The sequence below is a fragment of the Alligator mississippiensis genome, chromosome 3 (genome assembly GCF_030867095.1).
Source record: "Alligator mississippiensis isolate rAllMis1 chromosome 3, rAllMis1, whole genome shotgun sequence".
Lineage (NCBI taxonomy): Eukaryota > Metazoa > Chordata > Crocodylia > Alligatoridae > Alligator > Alligator mississippiensis.
In genome coordinates, this window is record NC_081826.1 from 153688593 (window position 1) to 153715752 (window position 27160).

At 46.7% G+C, this 27160-nt stretch overlaps 1 protein-coding gene and 1 long non-coding RNA gene across 3 annotated transcripts in view; one reads left to right on the plus strand and one right to left on the minus strand.

Moving 5' to 3' along the window:
* Positions 1-50: 50 nt before the first annotated feature.
* Positions 51-8352, minus strand: LOC106738720 (uncharacterized). Its single transcript, XR_002091293.2, has 3 exons — positions 8041-8352; positions 3796-4003; positions 51-433 (listed from the first exon to the last, which is right to left on the minus strand). It is a non-coding gene; the product is annotated as an uncharacterized LOC106738720 (long non-coding RNA).
* An 85-nt stretch (positions 8353-8437) lies between these two features.
* Positions 8438-27160, plus strand: part of GAK (cyclin G associated kinase) — a 126462-nt gene continuing 107739 nt past the window's right edge. For both annotated transcript variants that reach the window (XM_006259256.4, XM_019490721.2), the window contains exon 1: positions 8438-8732. In XM_006259256.4, the coding sequence (XP_006259318.2) occupies positions 8453-8732 (280 nt within the window). In that variant the 5' untranslated portion in view covers positions 8438-8452. The remainder of the gene's footprint in view (positions 8733-27160) is intronic.

The window sequence follows — 27160 nt, forward strand, 5'->3', positions numbered from 1 at the left end:
TGCTTGTAACATGAGTCTAAGTTTTATACAAAAAAATGCAAAACTAGAACTCTTGGTTCAGAGATGATACCTTTTATTAGACCAACTAAGAAATCACAAAAAAATTATCTTTTTCTGCAAGCTTGTGGGCATGAATGCCCTTCTCCCTCAGGCTCAGGGAAAATTAATGATAAAAAGTCCCCATAGGTAGAAAATAACTTCATTTTTGCAGAGGAAGCTGAAGGTGGAAGTCTGTTCCTCTGGGTCCATGAGAGTGTCTTTGAGTTGCTCTTTGATGTGCAGATAAGGCAGGATTCTTTCCTTGGTGGTGTCAGATGGCAGACAGGGAGGTGTAGAAATCTTTCTTATTGTTCAGTGATGAAGTTTAAATACAAAATTGGCTAAAATTCGGCATCTTCCATGTTTCAGGGATGTATCTGGTAGCCATGTTGGTCTGAGACAAAAAGAAATGCAAAACTCTAGAACTCCTGGTTCAGAGATGATACCTTTTATTAGCCCAACTAAGAAATTGTAAAAAAATAATCTTTTTCTGCAAGTTTTACACATACACTTCTGTGACAAGCTGATAAGTGACTTACTTTCCAACACTAGTCTTCACTCCCTTAAACCTTTTCTCTTTTGGGCTGGAACAGTTCAGGTTTGGCCTATGTAAATTTTAGTTGACTGTAAAAATTGAACTAAATTAGTTTAATCTAATCAAGTCTTAAAACCATGAAGGTTTTCCTGTTATAAAAAATATTCTGAGGACTTGGCACTATACTAGTGCAAGTGGCTGAAAACAAAAATCAATGTTAATTTATAAAGCAACAGTTAAATTTTCATTCAAGAACTACTAAGAGATTAAGTTTTACTCATGTGAAATAACATTTTTTTCTTTTCATCAATTATCACCATGTTGTAAGCTAATACAGAAAATTTTCCCTGAACAATAGAGAAACCACTTTTAACCAGTGGAAAGGGAATTAACTGGCTGAGAATTAATTTTGCAACCCAAGGCATGGAAAAACTGTGGAGCAAGTACATCCCCTTTGACACTGAGCCAAGTACTGGTGCATGATGTCACCAATTTCAAATGAGTTGGAGGTGAACTGCTTCACTGCATGTAATGACTGGCCAGCCTGCTCTTCCTGTTCACTGACCAGATGTAAAAGTAAAATAGCTTTGCACATCTGCTTCATGTGTGTCTTATCATGGGCACTGCCTAGAGAGAACCTTCAGTTTCTGTCACTGTTTATGCCGTAGTAAGTTTCTACCTACAAGTGCAAGGCTGATCCACCATAATAGTAATGCAGATTACTCAAAGGAATAATTAAGTTCTTCTATATTATACAATGAGACATGTGTGTGCCAGAAGAGTAAACAGATGCAAGTTATAGTTCCTCATGTCTAGGAAGCAGGGGAGTAGGTAATAACCTGTTTGCACTGAGCAAAGTGTCCAGTTGACTATGAGACTGGACACACAGCACCTATTCTCTGGTAAACTACCCCAGTGTAAAGTCCTCCCTGCACCCGCTCCCCCTCCATTCCAGAGTAAGGCTGTGCATCGTGTGCATGTCCCACTTTTACTATGGAGTAAAATCAACTTACTCTGTAGTAATTGTGTATCTACATCTTCAGCATATCTAAAACAATTCCCTAAAGCTCTACCACATAGACTGAAGGTAGCAACTCCACTTTTCTGGCACAGTGGAAATTTCTAAAGATAAACCTAATTGTCCAGGAGACAATAACCTTTTTGGTACTCAATTTGAAATTCTGGAATGATCTGTCATGGTAATTAAGGTCAATTGCAAACATCCCCACCTTCTGCTTCAAGAATAAGGCATACTTAAACCTGCTCAAAACCCAACTCCTGGCAAAACAAATACTATGCTGTGCAGACAAATTTGCTCCTGGTGAGAAGATGAGAGAAGGAACCACCTTTGATATAAGTTAGTATCTTTGATAATGCCACATTAAAAGGGGATCAAGTGCTAGTGATGTGGATGATTAATAACCTGTGTAGAATAAATAACATTCAAATGTGTGCAGGGGTGTAGGTTGTAGCCGTGTTGGTCTAAGGACATAGGCAGACAAGGTTCCTTGGGTGAATTTGATATCTTTTATTAGACCAACCCAAATAGTTGAAGAATAGTTATTAAGCAAGCTTTCGGGTTCAAAAACCCTTCATCAGGCTAAGGAAGTTTCACCAGTTGGTGTGTGCTCTTCCTGAATGGAATGAAAAGTAAACAAGCCAGGGGCTGGGCTGGGGAGTCATTTGCCAGGCAGATTATAATGTAGCAAAAATCCAATGTCTATGTTTAGTCCATGATCTCTAGTATCCAGGAGGTTGATGAAATGGAGCTCATAGGCTCGTCTCTGGGAAGTGTTGTGTAAGTTTCCCTTGAGGATCAGGACTGAGAGATTGGAGAGAGAGTGGCCCTCCCGTGAGAAATGTGCCCCCACCGGTAATTGGGTGTTTCTGTCTTTGATAGATTTCCGGTGTGCGTTCGTTCTGGTATGCAGTTGTTGTTTGGTGTCTCCTACATATTTTCCATCAGGGCATTTGGTGTGTGGGCATTTTAAAAGGTGCTCATCACTAAGAGCTGCTACAGAAAAAAATAGTTAATTTTCAAAACATCTCTATGATGTGAAACAGTATCAACCTCATTTTACTGATGGGAAACTGAGGCACAGATGAATGTCAACAGTAACCTCTAACTGAGATACCTACAACCTAATTGTTCACAGAGGCTTGCATATTATAGCACTTATATATAATACAGGTTCTATTGACTGGCTGTAGTTCTGAGTGCATTTTTGGCAAATGGATATGACAGCTGTAAGATGAACATGTAGAAAATGAGAGAGATGGTCACATATTGTCTGTTCCTGCTGATCCCTGCCTCATCCACTAAAGACTATCACATTTTTGCAACAGAACATTTTGTCCACTCTGCCTTCAAGCCAAGCCAAATTCTCCTTTTCACTAGCTGTGCGCTAGCAGAGGGGCACTGAAGGCACAAACGTGATATTCTCCCTAAATCAGTTTTGGTACGCTTGTGCCATAGAAGCCTGCAGCCACACTGAGCATCAGTTGTAAAGAGAATTTTACTTATTCCCAGGCTGCAGCAGGCACAGTTCCTATGTAGTCTTTAAACAATTTGGCTGTCAAGCGCCAATGAGCTGTTTAATTATGGGTGATAGGGAGGACACAGGGGTGGGCTGGGGGGTGGTCCCTGGGTCTGCATGGGGCAAGACAGGTGGGCTGGGGCTGGACCAGGCTCTTCTTCGTAGGGGCTGGGCTTGGGGCAGGTGGTAGTGGCACTGGGAAAGGGGCTGTGGGGGGGCTGCAGCCCCCCCAAATTTTGCTGTAGCCCCCTCATAGACCTCCCTTCCAGTGCTGCTGCCACCCGCCTGGCGCAGCCCTGGCTCTTCCTGGTGCATGGGTGGAGGCAGGGTGTTGAGCCGGGGCTGTGCTCTGGGCCGCTGGTGGCGGCACTGGGAGGGGGGTTTGGAGGGGTTATAGCAAAATTTCGGGTTGCTGAAGCCACCCACCCCCTCTCCCAGCTCTGCTGCTGCCCACCCCAAGCCCAGCCACTGCTAAGAAGAGCCTGGCACAGCCCATAGCTGCAGCTCACCAGCCCCGCGCAGATCCGGGGGACACTTCCCCCCTCCCCCCTCAATGAGTCACGGCTTTGTCCCGTGCCCCACCCCACCCGGGCAGCACCTGCCCCAGCCCCACTTCCTCCCTCACCATGGGGGGCATTGATCTGCCCCCCAACACCCTCTTCCCTTCCACCACAACAGACTTACCAGCTGCACACAGTTCTCCAAGCTGCTGGGCTCTGCTCCTCACTGCCCTCATGCTGCGCTGTGGCTGCATACGTGCATGGGAATTTATCTGCCAAATTACTGGCCTCATCAGGCCGATTTCTGATACAGCCAATTCTCTATATGTAAAGGGGGATAGTTCGTATGTTCATCTGTCCATAACACTCTTTAGGAGTGAATAGCTTGAAAACTGTAAGAGAGAGAACATTTGTGTCTTCAGAGAAGTTTCTTTACTAAATCCTAGCATTTGTTTAGCAACCATGTCAGGATGATCCCAACTTCCAGAATTGGGGAAAAAGTCAGGGGCCAAGGCTGTTTCTATTCAGCTCCTCCCAGAAGGGTGCTGGGAGCCCAGCATGATGGGGAGGGCAGAGGTAGGGGCAGCTGAAGAAAACTGGGAACTGGGCAGAGGCATGAGGCAGTAGGCCAGCAGTAGCAGCCCCATCCTGAACCCTGAGCAGGAAAGGAGGCACCCGGGGCGAACCCAGCACGGTGGGAGGGGCCGAGGGAGGGGCCAGTTGAGGAAAAGTGTGAGCTGGGCAGAGGTGTGAGGCAGTGGGTGAGCAGTCACAGTCCTGTCCCAAGCCCTGAGCAGGGAAGGAGGTGCCTGAGGGCAGCGCAGAGGAAGCCCTGGGGCGTGGGCAGCTGTTGCGAGGCACGGAGCTCGCCTGCCCTTGCCCAGCAAAGAGGCATGCAGGTGGCAGCTGGATGGCAGCATGGACAGATCTGCCTCCAGCCCGCTGGACAAGAGCAAGTGCAGGAAGGGATTGGTATCTTCAAATGCTCAGCCTACTTTATTTAAGTTTTATAAATATTTAATTTATATAATATAAAAAGTCAAATCTGTTTGTTTTCGTTAATCGAAATTCATCTGTCATTCTTGATGGGCAATTCTCTGGTTTTCTTTATATCGGTGAGGATCTGATATCGGACCTATCGGGTGTACATCAGTATTGGTGCACCTCTAATGGGTGAACTCGTTTTCCTTTGCCAAATATGAATAATTCCTCATGCAAAGGCTACCAAGCTGGTCTGACAAATTTCAAATCCCTGGTCCAAAGCACAGAGATTACAGATTTTTTCCAGAAAACATTTTTTTACTATGCATGAAACAGTCCATTTTCCTGTTATTTTAAAAAGGATTACACCTCTGGCTGAAAGAAAAACTGCCTTGAAGCAGACATCTGGCATTCACATTTTCATACATGGTTTCATAGGTTGTAGGGTTGGAAGGGACCTTGACAGATCATCAAGTCCGACCCCCTGCCATGGCAGGAAAGAGTACTGGGGTCAAACGACGCCAGAAAGGTGTTCATCTAGCCTCCTCTTAAAGTCCCCCAGGGTAGGAGCCAGCACCACTTCTCTTGGAAGTTGGTTCCAGATCCTAGCCGCCCTGACTGTGAAGTAGCGTCTCCTGATGTCTCGTCTGAATCTACCCTCTGCAGCTTGTGACCGTTATTTCTAGTCACTCCTGGTAGTGCTCGGGGGAACAGGGACTCCCCCAATGCCTGCTGGTCCCCTCTGACTAGTTTGTAAACAGCCACTAGGTTCAGGTCCCTTAGCCTCTCCTAGTAGGGCCTGCCCTACTGCCCCCTGACCATGCGGGTGGTCCTCCTCTGGACCCTCTCAATGCTGTCCACATCCCTTCTGAAGTGTGGCACCCAGAACTGGATGCAGTACTCCAACTGCGGCCTGACCAGTGCCGCTTAGAGGGGGAGGATCACCTCCTTGGACCTGCTTGAGATGTATCTGTGGATGCATGACAAGGTACGGTTAGCCTTCCTGACCACATCCCCACACTGTCGGCCCATGTTCATTTTGGCATCAATAATAACTCCAAGATTCTTTTCTGCCTCTGCACTGATGAGAAGGGAGTTCCCCAGCCTGTAGGTATGCTGCTGGTTCTTCCTCCCTAGGTGCAGTACCTTGCACTTGTCAGTGTTGAAACCCATCCTGTTCTTATCTGCCCACCCTCTAAGCAACTGCAATGAAATCTTATAAAAAAAAAGTTGGGGGCAATTTTAATTATAGACTACATAGGGATACCATATTTATTCAAATAAGATGAGGTCTTTCCTCCTCTTCAGCATGGGGGAAATAACCTCTCATAGTATATTAAAGTATAGGCTAGCCAAGCAGCTACTATGGCGCTGGAAGGAGCCAAAGTGGCTCATGTGGCAAGCAGGGGGTGCATGGGAAAGCATGGGGAAGGAACTTGTGGTGTAGGGGGAGCACAGGGAAAGGGTGGAGGGCAGAATATGGGAGAAAGGATGCAGTTTGGCGGGCACAGGGAAGGGACATGTGGAGTGCTCCTTTTCCCATGTCCTTTCCCTGCACTCTCCTCACTCCATGTGTCCCTTCACCCACACATGGTGCACGCCTCTCCAATGCACAGCATGCCTCTCCACCTGTGTTCCCCCCACACCACAGGTCCTTTCACCGATGTTCCGCCCACACAGTGTGCCCCTTCTCCGTGTTTCTCCCTGGACTGTGCACCATTTCCCCCCACATGGGGGAAGGGGCACGTGGTACGGAGGGGAATATGGACAAAGGGCTGGTGGGGGGTCAGGCCCGGCGCTGAAACAGTGGCAGGGAGGTTGGGTGGTGGGAGCAGGCCCAGCCCCGCAATGGTGGCGGGAAGGGTGGGTGGGGCAGGCCTGGCCCCATGGCGGAGTGGGGGAAAGGGGGAGCAGGCCCGGCCCTGAAGGTGCAGGGGGGTAGCCAGATGCAGGCCACTGTCCCCACCCACACCCCCGCCCATCATTCTTGATGGGCAATTGGCTAGTTGTGAATAAAGGCTCAGGTTAGAAGTCAGTGCCCACTCCCTTTCAGAGGGCAGCCATCTCACTGAGCCATGTGGAGTGATCATAGGTAGTGACCTACTGAAATCACAGTTTTGCAATTCTCCTGGAAACTATGATTTCAGCCAGGCTCTGGGCTTTTGGCAGGCTCCCCAAAAACAAAAAACTTACCAAGAATAAAATGCTGTCTCTTTCTGGGGAGCCAGCCGTCCTCATGGCTGCTGTGGTTGGGCTGTGCAGCCCACTGTGGGGAGGGAAGGGAAGAAGGACAGCTGCAGGGCAAGATGGCTGTCATCCCCGCCCTTCACCGCTGATTGGCTGCCAGGGCTGTGCATCATTCAGCCTCACCACCGCCAGCAATCCACAAGGGGGAAGGGTGGCATGATGGACAGGCCTCGCAGCTGTTCAATGGCAAGGGGAGGGGCCACATGATGGACCACCCTCACAGACAATCAACAGTGAGGGCTAGGGCCACTGTGGCTGTTGTTCCATCAGGGGCTTGCTGTGCTTGGCCAAAATGGCTGCCGCGATCTGCACACAAAATTGGCCAACACCTGCCTCAAGTTCATTAGGCCCCTAGTCATAGAGTTGTGGTCCTCTGCTCCCACTACTACAGAGGACTAGCAGTAATAACACTAGATGGATGCTAGTACAAGAAGCCCCCACAGAGGAGCTGGGGTAAATAATGCTACATTAGAAGTTTCTGGCTAGTTGAAAGGGATATTGGAAAAATGAGAGAAAACTGCCACAACCTACGATGTGATACGAGGCTTAACACTTCACCTACTGGAGTTGCCAGAAATACAAGGTCTCTGCCTACTCCAGAAATTTGACCTTGATTAACAGCAACAGACAAACCATACAATATCTGTATTTTCATAGGTTTGTGTGAGGCAGTCAGGCAAACAGACACTGGCACCATCACTGACTCTGTTTATTCTGACAGCTCCTGCACGCATCCCCATTTGTTTGCAAAAAAGAAGTCAAGGAAGAATTAAAGAGGATTGAGAAGATGGGAGTCATTTCCCAAACTCATCAACTTGCAGACCAGTACTGAAACCTAATGGAAAAATCCACATTTGTGTGGATGTTACCCAACGTAACAAAAGTGTGTACAGAGGAAGAAAGAGAAGTGCTTTCTGCAACGAAAGGTACGTTGGCTCAGTTGTCAGAAAATAAATCAAATAAACGAGATGCTGCTGTGGGGCTTTGGCAAGTCCAGCTCGCTCAAGCGTCTAGAGCAGTGGTGCTCAGCTTTTGGCCCCACGGGCCAGCTGAGCCTCGCAGGGCCCACCTGCAGGTAGGACTGAACCGTGTGCTGGAGGATTGGGCCTGGGGGCCCAGCGCTGCAGTCTCCGGCCCCCCACGATCGAGCCCTTGAGCTCACCTCGCTCCGAGACCCAGTTTTGTATCCCGCTGCACTTACTGTCGCGGCTGGCACGCGCGGGCTCTGCCTGCACGTAACGAGGCTGGAAACCTGCCACCTGGGCCCCCGCAGCGTGACAGGATCTCCCGGGTGCGGTCTGCGGCGGGGACTGATTTCTGAACTCATTCTTCGGAGCAAATTCCTACTGCGGCCAAGGAGGCGGGCAGGAGCGTCAGGGGCAGCTCCAGCCTATAGCCCCTTCCCTGGGTGGGTTCGGCCATGGCTGCGGGTGGGAGCGCGGGCACCGGCAAGGCCAGACCTCCCGGGGGCGGGCAGGAGATGCAGGCGCCCCGCCCCCAATGCGCGGGCGGGACCCCGGGGCAGCAGCGGCGCCGGCCTCGGCCCAACCCGCGCTCCAGCCCCTCGTGCCCAGGGTGGGGCATAGCTGCCGGGAGGTGCAGTGAGGTCATAAATGACGTCAGCCTCCCGGAAGTGGCTGACTAGCTACGGTGGCCGGCAGGGATCAGTGCGGTTGGAGGTTCGCGGAAGAGGCGGCGGCAGCAGCCCGGCGCTAGCCCCGCTCCCCGGCGCGGCGCGGCGCGGCGCGACCATGTCGCTGCTGCAGTCTGCCTTGGACTTTCTGACGGGGCCCGGCTCCCTGGGCGCCGCCAGCCGCGACCAGAACGACTTCGTGGGGCAGACGGTGGAGCTGGGGGACATGAAGCTGCGGATCAAGCGAGTCATCGCCGAGGGTGAGAGCGGCCGCGCCCGGCCCGCCCCCGCCCCGGCTTGTGTGCGCGCGGGGGGCTGCCCCGCCCTGCCCCACCTCGGGGTCACGGCCCGCCTCGGGCTGGGCTGGGCCGGGGGGTGACCGGCCAGGGAGCGATCGCCCCGCGTCCGTTGGGCCGGGGCGGGGGCCGGGCCGGGTGGGCTCCTGCCGGCGCTGGTGGAGGGGCTCGTTGGCTGGGCCGGAGCGGTCTGCCATCTGCTGCCGGCGGCCAGCGAGAGCCTGGCTCTCCCTGCTCCTGTGAAGAGTTAAAATACGACTGAAACGCTTTATTTCTACCCCAGCTTTTCTGTTCCGGCTCCAGGGAGGGCTGGATTCATACATAGCCTGTTAGGGACCTCGCAGATCATCCAGCCCAGACCCCCCCCCTCCCCACCCAGTAAGACAACTAGGGTTAGGTGACCCTAGCAAGGTGACTGTCATGAAAACCTTCAGGGTAGGTGACTGCACCACCACCTCTGGAGGGAGTTTATTTCACAGTCCGACCCTGCCTAGGGGCAGCTGCAGAGTTGTGGGGATGGAGTTGGGTACGAGAGATGCATAAAAATGTAGCTCGCTATGAAAACATCCAAGGTCCTGGCCTGGCAACAAAATACACTGCTTTTTGTGCCAACTGTTTCAGCTGTTCACCAAGTCTGTGCCTTGATGTCTGTCCTATCAAGTAGGAACGCTATCAAATTAATCTTAAAAGTCTGGTATAATGGGGAGGACTGAGAAGAGACGCTTGGTTATCTGCTGATCTAACAACCAGGGCAATATATATCCTAAGACGACTGTCAGCAAGGCTGCTTCGTGCCTTGTTACTTGCCAGAGGTCAGATGCAGAAATACCTTCTTGATTTGACTGTACAATAACTTGACTCTAGGAACTAATTTGCCTGGAATGCCCGGTGAAGATTAGCACTGCTATTGTCTGCAGTTTCCTTTTGAGTCACACGTGTATCTGCTTTGAAATGCACTTGTTTGATACAAAATACTGCACTTTTTGCAACAGTAGTAAGGTTGCCTATATTTAATGTGCAGGAGTTAATAGAGCTCATGGAGCTTTAACTCTTGTAGTCTTGTATTAACATCCATGTTTCTTTTTTTTCTCTTTTGAAGAGAAGGTTAAAATGCTAATCTGAACACTTTTGTGATTATATTTCTATAGCTGCAGGGTGAGTTTATGCACATTGTTGCTGCTGCTAAGTGGGGTTTCAGTAGTACCTTGCTGCCTTATTTAGTGTTAGGTCTCCTTTTTTTCACAGAGAAGAAGTTCCCAAGCTGTAGCTGTTTTTTCATTTACTCTGTTCTATAGTTTTCTAGTGCCTCAGATACTTAGCCATTCATATGTAATTTTCTCTCTCTCTCTTTTTTTCCTTTATAACTTTTGGTGGCTAGCCACTAAAGAAAGTTTCAGTTCTCCAAACTGGATTGTTTTGATCATGTGGGCGAAGGGGTTTCTAATTCCCTACCCCAAAACAAAAAATAAAGTGGAAAGTGTTTTTTGTTGCTGACTTATTATTCAAAGGCAAATTAGATCTTCTTATAACTTTTAATTACTGTTGGCTTTGGTCCAAGCATGGAAAATTCAGCCAAAAAGGATAATTTTTCAGGTTGTGATCAGTAACTGAAAACAGCTAAAATGTAAGTTCCAATTTTGTCTTGCGTCAGTATTTGCTACTCCATTTCAAACAATACTGCCATCGTTTTGTCACAGAGTATAACACTTGTAAAATATTTTCAAAGGGCTAGTTGAATGGCAAGTTTTTTATATAGCTGTTACGGCTTATTCTGTAAAGTTCCAGTCAAGGGGTTATTGTACTAACATCTAGGGAACAATAAGGAAGAAGAAAGGGCAGGAAGCTACTTGAAAAATAAATCTTTGGTGTTTAGTTCTAGTTCAGGAAGAAAGTTTTCATACTTAAACAGTTCTGGTACTGGCCTTTTTTCTTGTATTGGGGACAAAATACTAATTAGATCACTTTGAGCACTTTCCTATTTGTGCTAGCTTTTCTTAGAGGTTTAGCTTTTTGTAACTGCAGCTTAAAATTCAGTGTATTCAGGTCAATGACTTGGCAATCACCATATATTATGGTATCTTAATTAAACTTGGGGCCTAGGGACTTACCTGTGGTTTATTTCTGCTAACAATGTAACTAAATTAATGCTGACCCTGATTTATGCAGTATTTGCATTGCTGCAACTAGAAAAAAACAGCATGAATAAAACATAGGCTTGCCCCTCAGATGGTTCTCATTCCAGCTTTTTTTTTTCCTTTCGGAAAGGGAAAAAAAAAAACAACTTGCCAGAGTCAAGTTTTACACGAATGTGTCCTTTGCATCTGACCTCTGTGCAAGTAACAAGGCATAAAGCAACCTTGCTGAAAGCTGTCTTTTGAAAGCTCTTACTCTAATCTTTCTAAACTTGTCCAAAAGCCATTTGCCTGCAAAAGCATCAAATACATCCCTGACACCAGAAGATGTTTGGCATTTTTCTGATGAGCGTGCAAATTTCTCCTGGGTAAAATATTCATGCTGGAATATCCTTTTTGTAGATGCACTGAGGATTGTAAATAGTTTCTTCCTCCTGCTCCTGCCAGACTTTAAGTTAGGAATTATTTTCTGACCTTTGAACATCTTTCCTGTTTTGTTACTAAGAGACGAATTGATCTCTCAGCTCTGAAACCATTTTTAAGAAGCCTTTTCGTGAGTGCTGAAATAACTATGATCAGTGAGCCTTATTTTAAATACTAAAAAAATACAGAATCTGATCTTTATGTTTTTTCTTTTAAACCTATCCTATTTTATACTGCCCTTCCTATTGAGACACTGAAATCCAAGTGACCATTGACTGTATTTGAAGTTCCAGGTCACCTGACTAGCTTTCTTCAATGGCAGCGAGATCAGGTATCATTTTGCCACAGCTTTCGGTATGTTCTGTTTGTATTCATTGGGAATTGAGATGACTCAGTGCCTTGTGGGAAAGGGTGAGCATTTATGAAAATCATGCTCAGTATTTTCCTTTTTACAATCAGCTATTTTAATGGCAAATAAAAGAAATTGCAGGTGACATTCAGGTAGAGCACTTGGATTGTGTAGCTATTTCTTAGCTCACCTCTTTGGCCATATTTGTACTGACAACAGTTACTGTATGTGATAGCTTTATCCCTTGCTTTTTTGTTGGAGGGAAGTTGGCACCCTTCTGTGCAAGTGAACAATTCTGTGAATTAAGTCTTTAAAAACCCCCCCCAAAAAAACAAAGACAGATGTAATTGTCCAGACCAGGAACAACTGTTAAAGCATTTTTCCTGATAGGTTGTGTTTACGTTGATAACTTTAGTAACTTCTTCTATTGATGGTGGCAGTAGGGAAAAATTGACATGTAGGAGAATCTAACAAATCCTTAACATGTACAAGGCCATGGAGGTGAGGGGTAGAACCCAGTCACTGTACTGTTGAATTTTTCCTAAAGAGAGGCATCCAAATTTAAAAGCTTGTCAGTTACAAAAACAGCTTCCTATTACAGCACCCAGAGGCAGAAAGTATTTTACGATCACCAACTTGTGCTTCAAACCTGCAACTTCGTGCTTTGAGAACTGAATGCCCCACTCAGGCTCCCAGGAATATCAGCGGTACTCATAAGAACGTGTGCCATACTGTATCAGACTGGTGGTCCATCTAGTTCAGTATCCTGTCTCTGATAGTGGGTAGATCCCTCTGTCTTGTTGGTCTGGATCATGGAGCTACCCATGCTGTATGTGACATGCCACTTAGAATCATAGAAAATTAGGGTTGGAAGAGACCTCAGGAGATCATCTAGTCCAACCCTCTTATTCCAAGAAGTTAAGGCTTCCCTGTTGGACACTGCTCTTACCTACACCCAGTAAGTCCTGTGCGAGGGCACTGCCTCTTTCCTTCCCGCCTTCCAATACCTTTGGTGTGGGCCCTTATCTTGGCAAGCCCCATGTCACTCCCCACTATCACCTCAGGAGGTTGGGGTCCAAATCGATTGCTGCCAGCTCTGCCTGCTTTTGGTCTGCATGCTCTACCATTTCATCCTTGTGTCCTACCCAGACACCAAGTGGCAAGACACCCTTGGTCCCTAGTGGATCAATCTGTATTCTACCCTCATCCTGTGAGCTACTGGGGACCTCAGCTGGTGGCTCCTCCACAGAGCCATCACCATGGGCGTATCTCTCACTTTTCACAAGCACTTCCCATACTTGCCCCTTTTGCCATTTAGAAGGAGACCTTGGCACATGCCAACCATATGCCAGGCTGCAGTCCCTCTATGGCTTCTTCAGGAGGTCTGGTTACATTTCTCCCTGTACCTTTTTTGTTTATGTACTCTCCATCTGTGGTCCCACCAAGTCCTGGGACCTCCTGACCCATCTCCTCCTGGCTCTGTCTAAACTTGCTTTCTGTCTAATCGGGAGGGAGGTTCTGGTTAGGAGGGCCTCTGACTCTGCACGTCTTCAGCCAGAGTTGCACTGGATGGTGTCCTCTGGCTCTTTGGACTTATCCAAGGGCTGGTGGGCACTAGCTGGTGTGATTTGCTAAGTGTTTCCCCTTGGAACCCTTGTTATTAATCTATGACCACCACTCTCATTCCTGTTTTCCTCTTTAGTTGTCCCAAGAATTCTGTTAGTATACACTTAATTGTCCCCTCTAACAACAGAAGGGGCCCAATCACACTGTCTGTGCGGGCCCAGGCCCACAGTCCCCCTGTGTGTAACAAATAGGCTTGTATCTGACAGTGGCAGGAGTGAATGCTTTGCAGGGACAGTATTGAACCAAGTATATTTAGAGTAATCCATCCCTGTTTGTTACCTCCCTGGCATCCACCATCATTGGTTTGGAGATGCCAGAGGAAATATTTCTAATTGTTCTGTTTAATAGCTATTAATAGATCTGTTGGCCATGTATTTGTCTAGTCCCTATTTTCAGTAGGTGCTCCCTAGTTCTAGTATTCTGGGACTTAATGAATAACTGTTCTTGATTGACTTTGTTCACACCCTTCATGATTTTATAGACCTCTATCTAGAGGTGCACCGATACATTGATCCATATTGTATCAGCAGCAGTACAAGGAAAACAGATATTATTGGCAGTTGGCTTTTTTTGGCTGATGTGGCTGATAATGTCTCTGATAAATGCTGCATGCATGTGAAACCATATACGGATCCATATGAACACAGCCAGCCTGGCAGCTTGGAGAGCGGCATCCAGCTGGTAAGTGTGTTGGTGGGGAGGGAAGGGGCATGGGGGGGGGTAGATTAAGGCACCTGTGGTGAGGGAGGGGCTGGAGCTGCTCTGGTGGGGTGAGGCATGAGATGGAGGCATGAGTGGCTTGTCCAGGGGGTGGGGGGAGGGAGGGGTATGGATCCAGCCTCTGAGGCATGTGCCCCCTGAAACTGTGTATAAGCAGAGGGTGGGCTACCTCTGTGGGCTGGGGCTGAGGGCGGTGCTTGGCTCTTCCCAGTGTGTGGGGCTGGGTCAGGGCTGTGCTTGGGGTGGGCAGCGATTGGCGCTAGGAGGCGGGGCTACAGGGTGGGCTATGGTGAATTCTGGAGTGGCCATGGGCCATGTTATAGCCCCCCTTCCCAGTGCCATTGCCCACCCTGAGCACAGCCCCAGCCAGCAGTGGCAGCCTGCCCTTGCCCTGTGCACAGATCTGGGGAGCACCGCCCCCCCATGCCTCCCCCAGGGGTGCATGCAGTGACAGGATCCGCTGCACCCTCCCACCCCCGCATTCTCTGGATGAACCACTCAGCTCCATTCTGCACCTTACCCTGCCTCGGCTAGGCAGTGCCTGCTCTAGCCCCAGCCCCACTCACTTGCTCACCGCAGGAGCCTCTATCTGCCACCACATTCCCTCTTCCTCCACTACAGACTTACCAGCCAGAAGCTATTCTCTAAGCTGCTGGACTGCATATTGGCAATTAGATCGGTATTGGCTAATATGGCTGGTTAATAACCAGCCATTGATATTGGCCCAAAAAATCTTTATTGGTGCACCCCCTACCTCTGTCATACCCCTCCCCCCCATTATAACCTTCTGTTTTCCAAGCTGAAGAGTCCTAGCCTTTGTAGTCTCTCTTGGTTTGGCAGTTACTCTATGCCTGATCACTTTTGGTTGCCCTTTTATGTACTTTTTCCAATTCTGCTACATCTTCTTTGAGGTCGTGTGCAATTCTGGTCTTCAGTATTTGAGATGTGAGCATGCCACGGGTTTGTATAGTGGTGTGATGTTTTTGGTTTTATTTTTAATTTCCTTTTTAATGATTTCCTAAAACTTTATCAGCTTTTTTGGTTGCCACTGCATATCGGTCTGATGGCTTTTAGATAACTGTCTATAGTGATGCCAAAGTCTTCCTTGCGTTGTAACAGCTAGATTAGAACCCAGCATTGTGTACTTTGTGGGGCCAGCTGTACTGTGTGCGAATTATTTGTCGTATTGGGACCTCTTTTCAGGTTTTGAAGAATTCTTGTCCCCGTTTAATCTTTTTTGATGTACAGGTTCAAAAATAACTAGGAATGGGGGAGGGAATTAAGTAATAGAGCATGGTCATATGCCCCCCCAAATTAGCTACTTTTCATGCTCTTTCTTGGTGCTAGTAGTATTAAAGATGATAACAAAATATGATTTGTGGCTGTTGATTAGAGGCCAGAAGTCTTGACAGAATAATTTTCATTTGTTAACTGTTGTAAGATGTAGTAAATGAGACCTACTATTACATTAAAAAATCAGGTACTAATGTGATGTTTATGTTTGTCTGTTAAATTATATCCTAAGAATTTAGGATAATAATTATGCTATTGTTAAATATTAACACATTCTTCTTTTGAATTAGTTCATTAAGTTTTCCATGGCAGAGGCTGGTTTGCCTCCCTGTCGAAGCAGTAGTAGCAATTGCATCTTTTATCAGCAATTTTGGGTCTTTTTATGGACTCTTCTTCCCCCCTTCCCCCCCCCCCCAAAAAAAAAGAAAAAAAGAAAAGAAACTTGCCCCATGCTAATGAAGGTAGTAAATAGAAGGTTAAGATGGTTTTTGTGTTTTAAAAACTGATAGTTTTTCTGTTTTGTTTTTATAGAGTACGTGATATAGGACAAGATGCTCTTTTGTCAGTTTTCTGAATGTTAATTTTGTTGAATTAAGTAAGATATTCTTTAAAGCCATTAGATGAGGGATCAGTTGGCAGGTTTATATATCGAGATACAGTAAGGAAACTATTAGGGTATGCCTCTTGCACATACTTATTTCATTGCGGGTAAGTGAGACTAATAAATTACTTGAACCAGTACAGATTATTATCTTATAAGTTGGTGAAAAGAGTATGTAATTAACTGATGATAAGCAATGAAGAGAGCAGTAATTATCAGTGTTTTGTTTGAAGCCAGGCGGAAGGCAAGGTAGAGAAGCAGGATAACGATGTACTTTCATAGACTAAATTTAGTTAGTCTGTATCTGGGATGGGCAATTATTTGGGCCCATAGGCCACATGGGGAGTTTTGGGGAGCTGTTGTGGACTGGGTCAACATACCCCCTCCTTCCCCCCACCAGACTACCTTATCCTTGTGTTGGATGGGACCATGGGTAGGTGGGGTGCTGGCAGGGGCATGGGCAGGGGGTAGCTTTAGCAGGGGCAGCTCAGCCAGAGCCCCTGCTATCACCAGCGCTGCCTCTGGGCTGCTGTTCTACCTTTGAGGAAGGGTTGAGAGGCTGCCGAGCTTCAATGTTGGCAGCCGAGGCACAGAGGCATCAGTGGCTGGGCAGAAGCTCCTGCTGGGTGCTGGGGAAAAAGCAGGACTTGGTGGTGAGTGTGGCTGCCTTGCCCTTGCTAGTGCCAGGTCCCCTCTTGCTGCAGCTCCCTGGAGCCTGTGCTGGGACTGCCCTGCCGCTCCTCCTTGGCACTGTCTCGCTAGGCATGGGGGCCTGGGCCATCCTGGAGGCAGCACTGGTGGTGGTGGAAAAGAGCCACAGGGCAACCCTTGTGTGGGCTCTGGGCAGCTGCAGGAAGAAGGGCTCCAGCAGAGGCCAAGGGGAGGCAGCTGCATCTGCTGACAGATTCCGCTTTTTCTTGGTGCCCAGTAGCAGCTTCTGCCTGGCTACAATTGTTGCTGTTCACCATGGGGAGGAGGTGGGCTGGGCTGCATCTCTCTCTTCTCTGGTAAATTTATCAGCTACATTAGTTTCCTCAACCCCCACCAACCCCAACCTGTGTCTCTCCCACTGACTCCTCAATTTACATGTTCACTGACTGGGTTTCTTGCATGCAGACCAGGTTTCTTTACTCTTCATTCCATCCAGGAAGACCACAGACCAACTGCAGATGCTTTCTTAGCCTGACAAAGGGTTTTTATACCCAAAAGTCTGCAAAGAAGGTTTTTTCCCAACTATGTGAGTTGGTCTAATTAAAGATATCAGAATTACCCGAAGAACCTTGTCATAACTAGATTGTCACTTTCTAGCATGGGACAGGGTATATTGAGATGCTGATAAAATAACGTTTCTCTACTTACTGAATACTTTTCTTGTGCAGGTTTGCAAATATGCCTTTTCAGATGGGGGCGGGGAGAGGTAAATTTACTGTATTTGGTGTGGTTGGTCCAGCATTGGATTAAAAAAATGAAAACCTAAGTTCTTTTGACATCATTGTGATGCACTGGGTTTTTATCACTCTGGACAATCAAGCAGGTTTATAATTAGACTTACAAGCCTAACATAAGGCTCTTAACTGTGTGTGTGTGTGTGTGTGTGTGTGTGTGTGTGTGTGTGTGTGTGTGTGGCATGAAGAGGTGACAGTTTCTGTTGTTCAAGAGGACAGTCTTGCATGCTGTCATTTAAGAAATATCAAGTAAATTTTTTCATTTAGCATTTCAGCTCAGGCCATCAACAGATGTCTTTTTTCCCGTGACTTGTTGTGCTGCAGTTTGTCCCGGAATGGATAAGTTGCAGAATTGGCTTGTCCACACATCTCTCTTCCAGTTGGCTTTATAGAGTAGTTGAATGCACTGCCACTGTTCTGCTAGCAGGTGGCCAGAGAGATGTGTGTACATCCCAGCATGCCTTGTGTTGGTCAGGTGTCAGTAAATTCCCCTAACTGTCAGTTCTGAGCAAAGCGCCTGTCGGACATTTAAATTGTGGGGGGCAAAATTTGTGGGAGGGATTTTGGTGAAATTCATTGCACAGCTTGTACCTCTGACCACCTACCTAGATTTTCAGTGCATTTGTGCTGCAACCACTGCCTGACCCAGAGTTTCCAGTACCATTGACTGCTATGCATCCATATGTGGCAGGGATGTGAAAGGAATTGTTTAACCAATACATGCAGTGATAACTGGTTAGCTTACTGGTTATGCTTTAGCTCCAGGAGGGTGCAGTCTGGCAGGGAAGGGGGGGGAGCTGTATCTTGTCCCAGCAGGAATCGGAAGATAACAGGGCATGCAGGAGGGAGGGAGGAGCAAGGAAGAAGGGAGGGGTGAGGGCTATAGTACCCATAGCTTAAGAGGAAAACAGCAAGCAATGTAATGACTTGTCAATTAGTTGCTGGTTCATAGGTGCTCCCTACCTCCCAAAGTAGGGCTTTGCCTGGGCTGTGTTGTCTGTCTGGGCTTGCCTTCTCTCCCCAGTCAAAGGGCACTGGGAGTCTGGAGTGGCTCCCAGCAGCAGCTGTTGGAGCTGCCGTCTTATTGATTAATCATTTAATTGATATAATTAGAAGAGGTTAAACAAAAATATTTTTAAATGATATTTATATCCCTAGTATGTAGTTGTTGCCTTGTTGACCTTTTTGGTCCAGTGTTGTGAACTTGTAAGTGAGATTGGTGGGCTCTGGGTATCATGATTATTTCCATTTGGGCCAAGATCAAGAGATCCATACGTGTAGAAGAGTACTTGCAGGATTGGTACTTATGTATGTGCTTGCTGCCAAACAGGCAGCTTTGTGTCTACCTTAGGCTCCCAATCTGCAGCAGCAGATGTTTTGACATGTAGCTGAGCTGATGTAGGGGCAACTCCAAGCTATGCAGCAGCATTTCTAGGCCAGCAAGATGAACAGCAACTGGTGAGAACAGATGGTCTTTGCCACCTGGGATGACAAGCAGTGGCACACATGCTTCTGTGTGTCCTGGGGTACCTTAATGGAAATCTATACCAAGCTTGTCCCCATATGTACAGTGGCAATGCAGACACCATTATCTATGGAGAAACATGTTACCATCTCCATGTGAAAGCTCATGACCCTGGGCAGTCTCTGGTCCCTAGCAAACTTTTGGCATTGGCAGGTTGATGTCTGGGAGGCAATGTGGGAAGTATCTGGCAATCCAGTGGATGATGGCCCCATATGTCATATGCCTTGCTGACCAACAGGAAGTCATGGATAGGTTTGTCATCTTGTGGTTAACCAGCTGTTTGGGCCATCAGGGGTATACTCATTGTCATCCTTTCCTCTTCACACCATTGTTGTGAATCGGTCAACTGGATGGGCTACTTCTTGATCATGCTGCAGGCAGTTATGAACCAGCAAGGGCCATTTTCAGCATGTAAATGTTAGCTGGTTGAGCAGGGTGCATGACTCCAGGATACTTAGGTACTTCTTCCTCTGAACTGATGGAGCTGAGAGCTTTCTTGACTTCCAGGTTGGGAGTGACTGTACCCTGGCTACTGACGTGGGGAGTAGAAGATAACAGCCTTCACATGGCCCACTCACTTAAGTGAGAAGTCATGACTAATGCCATCAACTCAGCTACCAAACGTTGATGAACAATCTCCTGGTTTTTCAGAGCTGCAACTCAACAGTTCTTTTCGGGGCCTTTTATCAAGCCAGTGATCCATGATGATCAAATGGGATTCTGGCCCAAGGAAAGTTGCTGTGTCTAAGTTTTGACCCTTATGATACACATTGAGACTGGTTTTCAGAAAAAATCCAAGACTGTAGCTTTTGTAGACCTGTCATCAACCTACGACACAGTCTAGATTAAAGGTCTGATTCTGAAGCTCACAAAGATTATACCTTGCCACCAAACACTACACCTGATATGGACAATGCTGAGTAATAGGTAGGTATGTGTCTACCTGGGTGACAGAATCAGCATGCCCTGGTTCCTCAGCAATGAACTGCTACAAGGCTCAGTACTTGCACTAACCCTCTTTAATGTGTATACAAGTGACATGCTGTCAACAAAGTCATGCCGAATTGTATATGCAGATGACCTGCTTTGGCAGTGCAAGCAGATGCCTTCAATGACATTGAGTCATTGAGTCCATCTTGAATGAAGACCTAAATACCATGGAGGAATATTTTTAGAAATGAAGACTTGAGCCAAATCCCCACAACAGTCCCTGCACTCCGTCTTGATAACAGGAAGGCTAAGCATACCCTGAAGGTAACTTTTTGTGGCAACACTGTGTGGCAGTACCCACTCAGTCTTATCTTGGAGTGGCACTGGACTGCACATCAACCTTCCATGACCACCCAAAGAAGGTAGCTGCCAAGACTAAGACAAGGGTCAATTTGGTTCAGAAATTGGTAAGCACAATCTGGGGAGCATCAGTATTACAGACTTCAGTGCTGGCCCTTGCTTACTCTGTAGCTGAGTACTATGCATTGGTATGGATCAGAAGCAGTGGCAGTTGTTGAGATCCAACTGAACTCTACAATATGGTACATGACTAGAACCCACAAGTCGGCCCCAACACCTGGGCTGCTTGTGCTGTCACACATTGCACATCCACACATTCATCGTGAGGCAGTAACTATGGAAAGTCCAGTGAATGACAGAAAACAAACATCTCCCTATCCACCAGGACTTCAACAGTGCCCCTCACCATCACCTAAAGTTATGCAAGCTCTTCTGGATCAACAATGTGACTTCAACCCTTATGAAGCTTGGAAAACCAAATGGAGTTCACAAGAAATCCCAAATATCTATCTTGTGATAGATCCAATTCAGAAGGTCCCTGGTTTGATCTCCCATGATGTTCATGGGCAACTCTTAAACCATATCTGCACAAATCATGGGAGATGTGGATACTTGATGTACAAATGGAAAATTAAAAACTCTCCAACTGTGGTCACCCAGAACAGACCATGGACCATACCTCCTTCATATTTGTGGATCAGGTATTGAGTTAATATAGCAATACATTCTGCTGCTCCTGACACAATTGTTTGACTCAATTACCTAAATGTAAAACAGTTGCTTTTCTGTATCTACATCATTCATACGAAAGAAGACTGATTTGAGGAACCTGCCTACACACGGTACCCGTGGCCAATTTTAAGCCTTTCACTGGATGCCTGGAAAGAACAGTTTAACTACTGCTTAACAGCAGCTGTGAAGTGTGGTTTTGAGTGTCTCAAAGTGCTCGGGGACCCACAAGGATGCCAGTGCATGTAACCTGCCCTTGTTTGTGGTCTCTGCATGAGTGGTGCACAACATCTGTGAGGCGGAAGGGGGAATGGCTGTTTGAGACCAAGTGTCTGCCAGCTCCTATGGGTGCCATTCCTGTGAATTTTTAAATGGACACCGGTGCCTGGCACTGTGCATGTGAGGTGCACTGGTTGACCACTTTGCCAGACTCTGAGCTGAGGGTTGGAATGGTTAATCATAAAATGAACTCATGTAAATGATTAAACTGTCAACTGGACTCATACTCTTGGGAAGCAGGAAGTGTGCAGGGTAAGCAAGTTAGGTGAGGGGAAATGTTCAACTGGGTGCTGAGTTATGCTTCCAAGGATGTGGAAGGGAAATGGTGAAAACTTGTGTTGCGCAAGGTTATAGGCTCTGTATGAGCTCTGTGAAGGCATGGGTGTCTGCTGAGTACTGAGCTGTGCTCCTTGAGATGTGGAAGGTGGGGAGCAAAAGCAGGTGGTGAAAATTAGGGTGGTCTGAGACTGGGCTTCTTTGGACCTGGGACAGGCAGAGGTTAGAATAGACGGGGGAGGAGGAACAGCTTAATGATGGATGTGCATGGCTCCTCCTCGCACTGTTTTTGATCAGTGCTGGGCTGCTGAAGTCAGGTCCCTGCAGGAGGGAATGAGGGAGACTGGTGCTGGGATAGGCAGGCACCAAGCTGACACACTTTTGGTGCTTTCCATGCCCCTGATGACAACAGAAGTACTTTGAAACCTTATAATGACAACAGGAATCAGAAAAGCAGGAGCAGCAGAAACCGTGTGTTGCAGACCAAGAATTCAGAGCCACCCACGCCACATGGAAACACATGCCTGATTTTACAGCAGAGTCTATTCCCGGATCATCCTTTATCAGCTATTTTCAGACCCACAGATAAAGCAGTTGTGGAAGACCATCATCCTATCCTGCAAGGGATTGCTTATGATACCTCTGAATGTTCTTGCCCCATACATACACCACAGCCATCCTTTTGACAACGGGCAGAACTTTCTGTTGTGCTTCTTAATAAATGAGAAAAAGGGAGGTCCATGGAGCAATTAAGTAGATGCAACAGTGGGTTGTGGAAAAATCCTCCAGAAACAACAAACCTATATATCCATCACTTTCCTGTGAATGTGAGCATCCACATGCTGAAGGCATCCCAGACCTACAGCATGTGGTATGTCTCCAGGATGTGGCAGTCACTGCTGGATAGCTGTTCAGGGCAGAGGGCAGGGTGGATTTTATTTAAATTAAATTGATTTTTAAATCATGATTTAAATCACTGATCAGGAAAGCTTGACTTAATCATTTTTTCTACAAAAAGTGCATTCTTAATGCATATTATTCACAACTCAGATGTAGGTTTCATTTTTATAAGGTACACTATACATTTTAAAGCAGTGATTTATTTTGATATTTGTTCAGATTAATTTTTTTAGCTACATCAGAAAACTAAATTATGATTTAGGTTTGTTTATTTATTTTATTTTATTTTATTTACCAAAGCCAATTGAAGCAGGTACAGGTGAACTATCTCCAATTCACTAGATTAATCGGGGATATTTAGAGGATATTTTTGCCACGCTGTACTAAGACATCAAATAAGTGCTGCAGCCATATGTTATTAGCTTGGGGATTTCTTTGCTTTCTTTTAGATTTCTTCTCATCTTTGATTTCATTTCTCTTATGGCCTGGCAAGCCTGCTGCCATGATAGGCTTTCACTTCTACCATTTCATTCATTCCCTCACTAGATCTCAAATCAGAGTGGCTGTACTCAAACTTATCCCTCAAGACTTCTGGAATATTCTGCTCAAAATGTTTCTATCTTGTTTCTACTGCCCCTCCCTCCTTGCGTTCTACTGCCCTACCCTCCAGACTCCTCCTCCTTGCCCAGATCTACTCCACCACCAACAATCCTCCATTCATTTAATTTCTTGAAACTGCACTTTTAGAGAGAGGAAAGGGCTTGCCTCTGTGTACACAAACTTGCAGGGAGACAATAGGGCTGATGGGTAGATAATCAGGTCTGTTATATGGAAATGAGAGAGACTGCTGTTAACAAGGATGTTATCTCTAGAGAGACAAATTCACAGTTTAAGAACTGAAACTAAGCATCATAGAGTTGCTCAATGGTATCTTGTAGACTAAGCACTGTGTCCCATTGGGTAGAGTGGTTTTCTTTAATCTTTACTAATCTATAGAAGAGCCTCTGGGAGCCCCAGAAGATTGGGCCCCTAATACAGTCCATGGTCTGACATTTATAAATAACTTTTTCTAAAAAGGTTGCATGAAAATAGTCTCAAATGGTATACAAGTAAAAGTTTATAATTCCTATTCCATGATGATATCTTTGAGCTTTAACATACTTTAAATTAAAGCTATCTTTATATAGGTTTATTTTATTTTTTTAAATCTTAATTTTTTTTGATCAAATAAAAAAATCTGATTTAAAAAATCACTGATTTTTATCTACCCTGGCACAGGGTACGTCTGCCTGATAGCTGTGGGGTACTTGCTTCCACTCCTGCTATGGGGGACCCTGTGGGATGGTAAAGCTTGGTGGCGGCATGTGTTCCAGGGGCTAGTGAGTGGTCCTATTTGTGTGTTAATCTACAGCAGGGGCGGGCAACTATTTTGGGCAGAGGGCCACTTACTGAGTTTTGGCAAGCCATCGAGGGCCGCATGACAGGCAGCCCAGGGCAGATAAATATAAATTTTCTAATCTTTTAGGGGCCCCGCAGGCCAGATAGAATGGCCTGGCGGGCTGCATTTTCCCACCCCTGATCTGCAGGGTGACAGAGAGAGCACCATGGTTGCCTTCTGTCTGCAGCTTCAAGATGGTTACGAGGTGATCCAGGGATACGTGCTTGAGCCTTGCAGACTCCAACAATCTCATTTGTATGCTTGGCAATGGCAGTGTAGTGTTCCTCAGTCTCTGCATGCTGCTTAGTAAGCCACATAGCTGTGTTCCTTAAATCCTTGATCCTGCACTTGTTCGGGGCCGAGAATTGGCAGTGGTACATCCACTCTTCCTCTCTTTGTTGCCTTGCCTGCAGCCCAGGAGCTGCTGGCCCCCACCAGAGAGACGAGCAGGTCTATCTTTGTAGGCGTGGGAATTCCTTTGCTTGGAAGTTTTGAGTACAGGTTTCTGACTATGTCCTTGGCCTGTTACTTAGTCCTGTGGTGCCATCACTGCCTTTAACATGCATCAGGCCTGAAAGTAGAGGAGGGATCAACAAGAGGAGTTCATTCTTTTCCTCACTGTTGCCCTGATGGCATGAAGAATTCCCCAACAAAAGTTGCAACTGGTGAAGCCACCCAGCCAGCAGGTAGGCTGGACCCCAAGCAGCAGGAGGTAAAGGGGGAGCAGGCCTGGACTAGGGGTGGGGTCGAAAGGGGGAGGGGGAGGTGTCCCCAGGCCACCTTTTGCTTTACCATTCTTTTATAGACCTACCTTGTTTCACTGGTTTGATTAGAGAAGCAGTGGGTTCTCCATCTCATCTTCAGATGGTGATAAGATCCACAACGTTCTCTGTGATCCAGTTGCTACCACACTTGTTTATTATGTGGCACTTGAGTGGCCATGGTGGAGGGAGGATGAATCAAAAGCTTGATCAACTGATCAAAAGCTTTCAGAAGCAACACGAACAGGATACAATTGTAATATGTAACACTTATGCACTTTACATTCCATTCATCCAACTGTACTACTTTAGCTTGCTTATGAGAATGTTGTGGTAAATCGCATCAAAAGCCTTATTAAAGTTAAGGTATATTCTTGGAAGAGTAACCAAAACACCAAATACAAGATGGGTGAGAACTGAATGGGTGGCAGCACTATGAAGAATGAACTTGGAATCTTTGTGGGTCACAGGCTCAAACTGAATATGAGCCAATTGCGCTCTTGTTGCCAAGAAAGCTAGCAGCATACTGGGCTAAATTTAGTAGGAGCTTTGCCAGCAGATTGAAGGAAGTGATGATTCTCCTCTGTTTGACACTGGTGAGGCCACATGTGGAGTAGTGTCCACTTTTGGGCCCCCCACTGTAGAAAGGATGTGGACAAGTTGAAGAGTTCAGTGGAAGGCAATGAAAATGGTTAGGGGTCTGGATTGCGTGATTTATGAGCAGAGGCTGAGGGCTTATTTAATCTGGAAAAGAGAAGACTCGGGGAGAGGTTTATTTAATAGCAGCCTTCAGCTACCTGAAGGGTGGTTTGAAAGATCATGCAGCTAGACTCTTCTCAGTGGTGGCAGATGACAGAACAAGGAGCAGTGGTCTCAAGTTGCAGCGAAGGAAGTTAGGTTAGATATTAGGACAAACTTTCTTACCAGGAGGGTAGGAAAACATTGGAACAAGTTACCCAGAGATGTTGTGGAGTCTCCATCCTTGGAGGTTTAAGACCTGGCTAAACAAAGCCTTGGGTGGGATAATCTAGTTGTGAATGGTTCTGTTTTGAGCAAGCGGTTGGACAAGATGAGGTCCCTCCCAAACCTAATTTACTGTGATACTATGATTCAAAGTGTAGTATCTTGCTTTTATCGGCACTGAACTTCATCCTGTTGGCTCTATTCCAACTTTCCAGTCTATCAACATCCTTCTGAATTGTGCTACTGGTTTCCAGTGTATATGTAGTCTGCAAATTTTGCTCAGTATGCTATCTGTTCCAGCATTCAAATGATTAGTAACATGCGAAATAGCATTGGGCCCAGGATAGACCCCTATGGGACTCTGCTCAGAACTTCCTGCCATTCTCATGTGGATCCATTTATAATTATTCTTTGCTTGTGGCTATTGATCCAGTTGTTTATCCACCCTATAGTAGTTTTGTCTAGGCCACATTTCTCCAGTTTAAGAGACTGTCATGTGGGACTTTGAGCTTTAGCCAAGTTTTGACAGATACTATTTACTGCATTCCCTTCATACACCCAAGTAGGTAGTTACTTTGTCAAAGAAGATCAAGTTTGCTTGGCACAATTTGTTTATGCTGGCTACTTGGGATCAGCCTCTACTCCTACAGGTGCTTGCAAGTGGACTTCCTTATATGTCCCTCCATCTTCCTGAGCACTGAGGGTTAGGCTAACTATTTTATAATTATCCAGGTTCTCCTATTTTAAAGGGTGGCACTATGTTGGCCCTTTTCCAGTCCCCTGGTACCTCACTTGTTTCCTATTACTTGGTAAATATTATTGGCAAGGGCTCTTTATTATTATTGCCAGGGGCAGATCCAGGGGAACTGCAGTGGCACAGATGCACTCCTGCCCCCCCCCCCCCCCTTTCAGTTGATCATGCTATGGGAGCAGGAACTAAGGACTTTCAGTCCCCACAGCAAGCATTTATTCCCCATTCCTTTTCTACCCTACTCTTTCTGGCTGCCCTGGGGCCAGGGGCAAGGGGGGAGCTCCAGAGTTGCTGTTGCCTGCTTCAGCTTGGCTCAGCCAGGGACAGAAGCAATGGGTGGGATCCCTCTTCTTCCCAGTCCAGTGATGTTCTCTGCCAGGCCACGAGCAGATGTGGGAGAAGGGAACCCCCTTCCTGCTGCTGTCTCTTACTGACTTGGCTCCGCATGCAGCCTGGTTGCAGCTGGGCAGAAATGGCTCTAGAAGCCTACCCTTGCCCCTGGGTTATTTGGGGACAGTGGCAGACACAAGCATAAAGCAGGTAACATGGGAGGGGAGAGGAGGAAATGTGTTGCTGAGCATTGAGGTGATGGGATGGGACAAGGAAGAGTCTTTCTTACCTGCTTGAGGGACTTAAAAAAAGTCCCTGCACCTCTGGCCTGGTTTTTGTGGGTGGGGAAGGCTAGAAGCTGGTATGCAGCCAGTCCTGGAAGTTAGTGTGCAAGTCACTGCTCCTGTTCCCTGCTTTCTGAAACCCTGGCTCGGCTCTCTGCCAAATTCCTGCAGTACTTTGGGATGAAATTCATCAGGTGCTGCTGACTTAAATTCATTCAAACCAATTAAAAGCTCTCTGTCCGCCTTCAACTTGTCTCCTTCCTTATGCAGACTTATC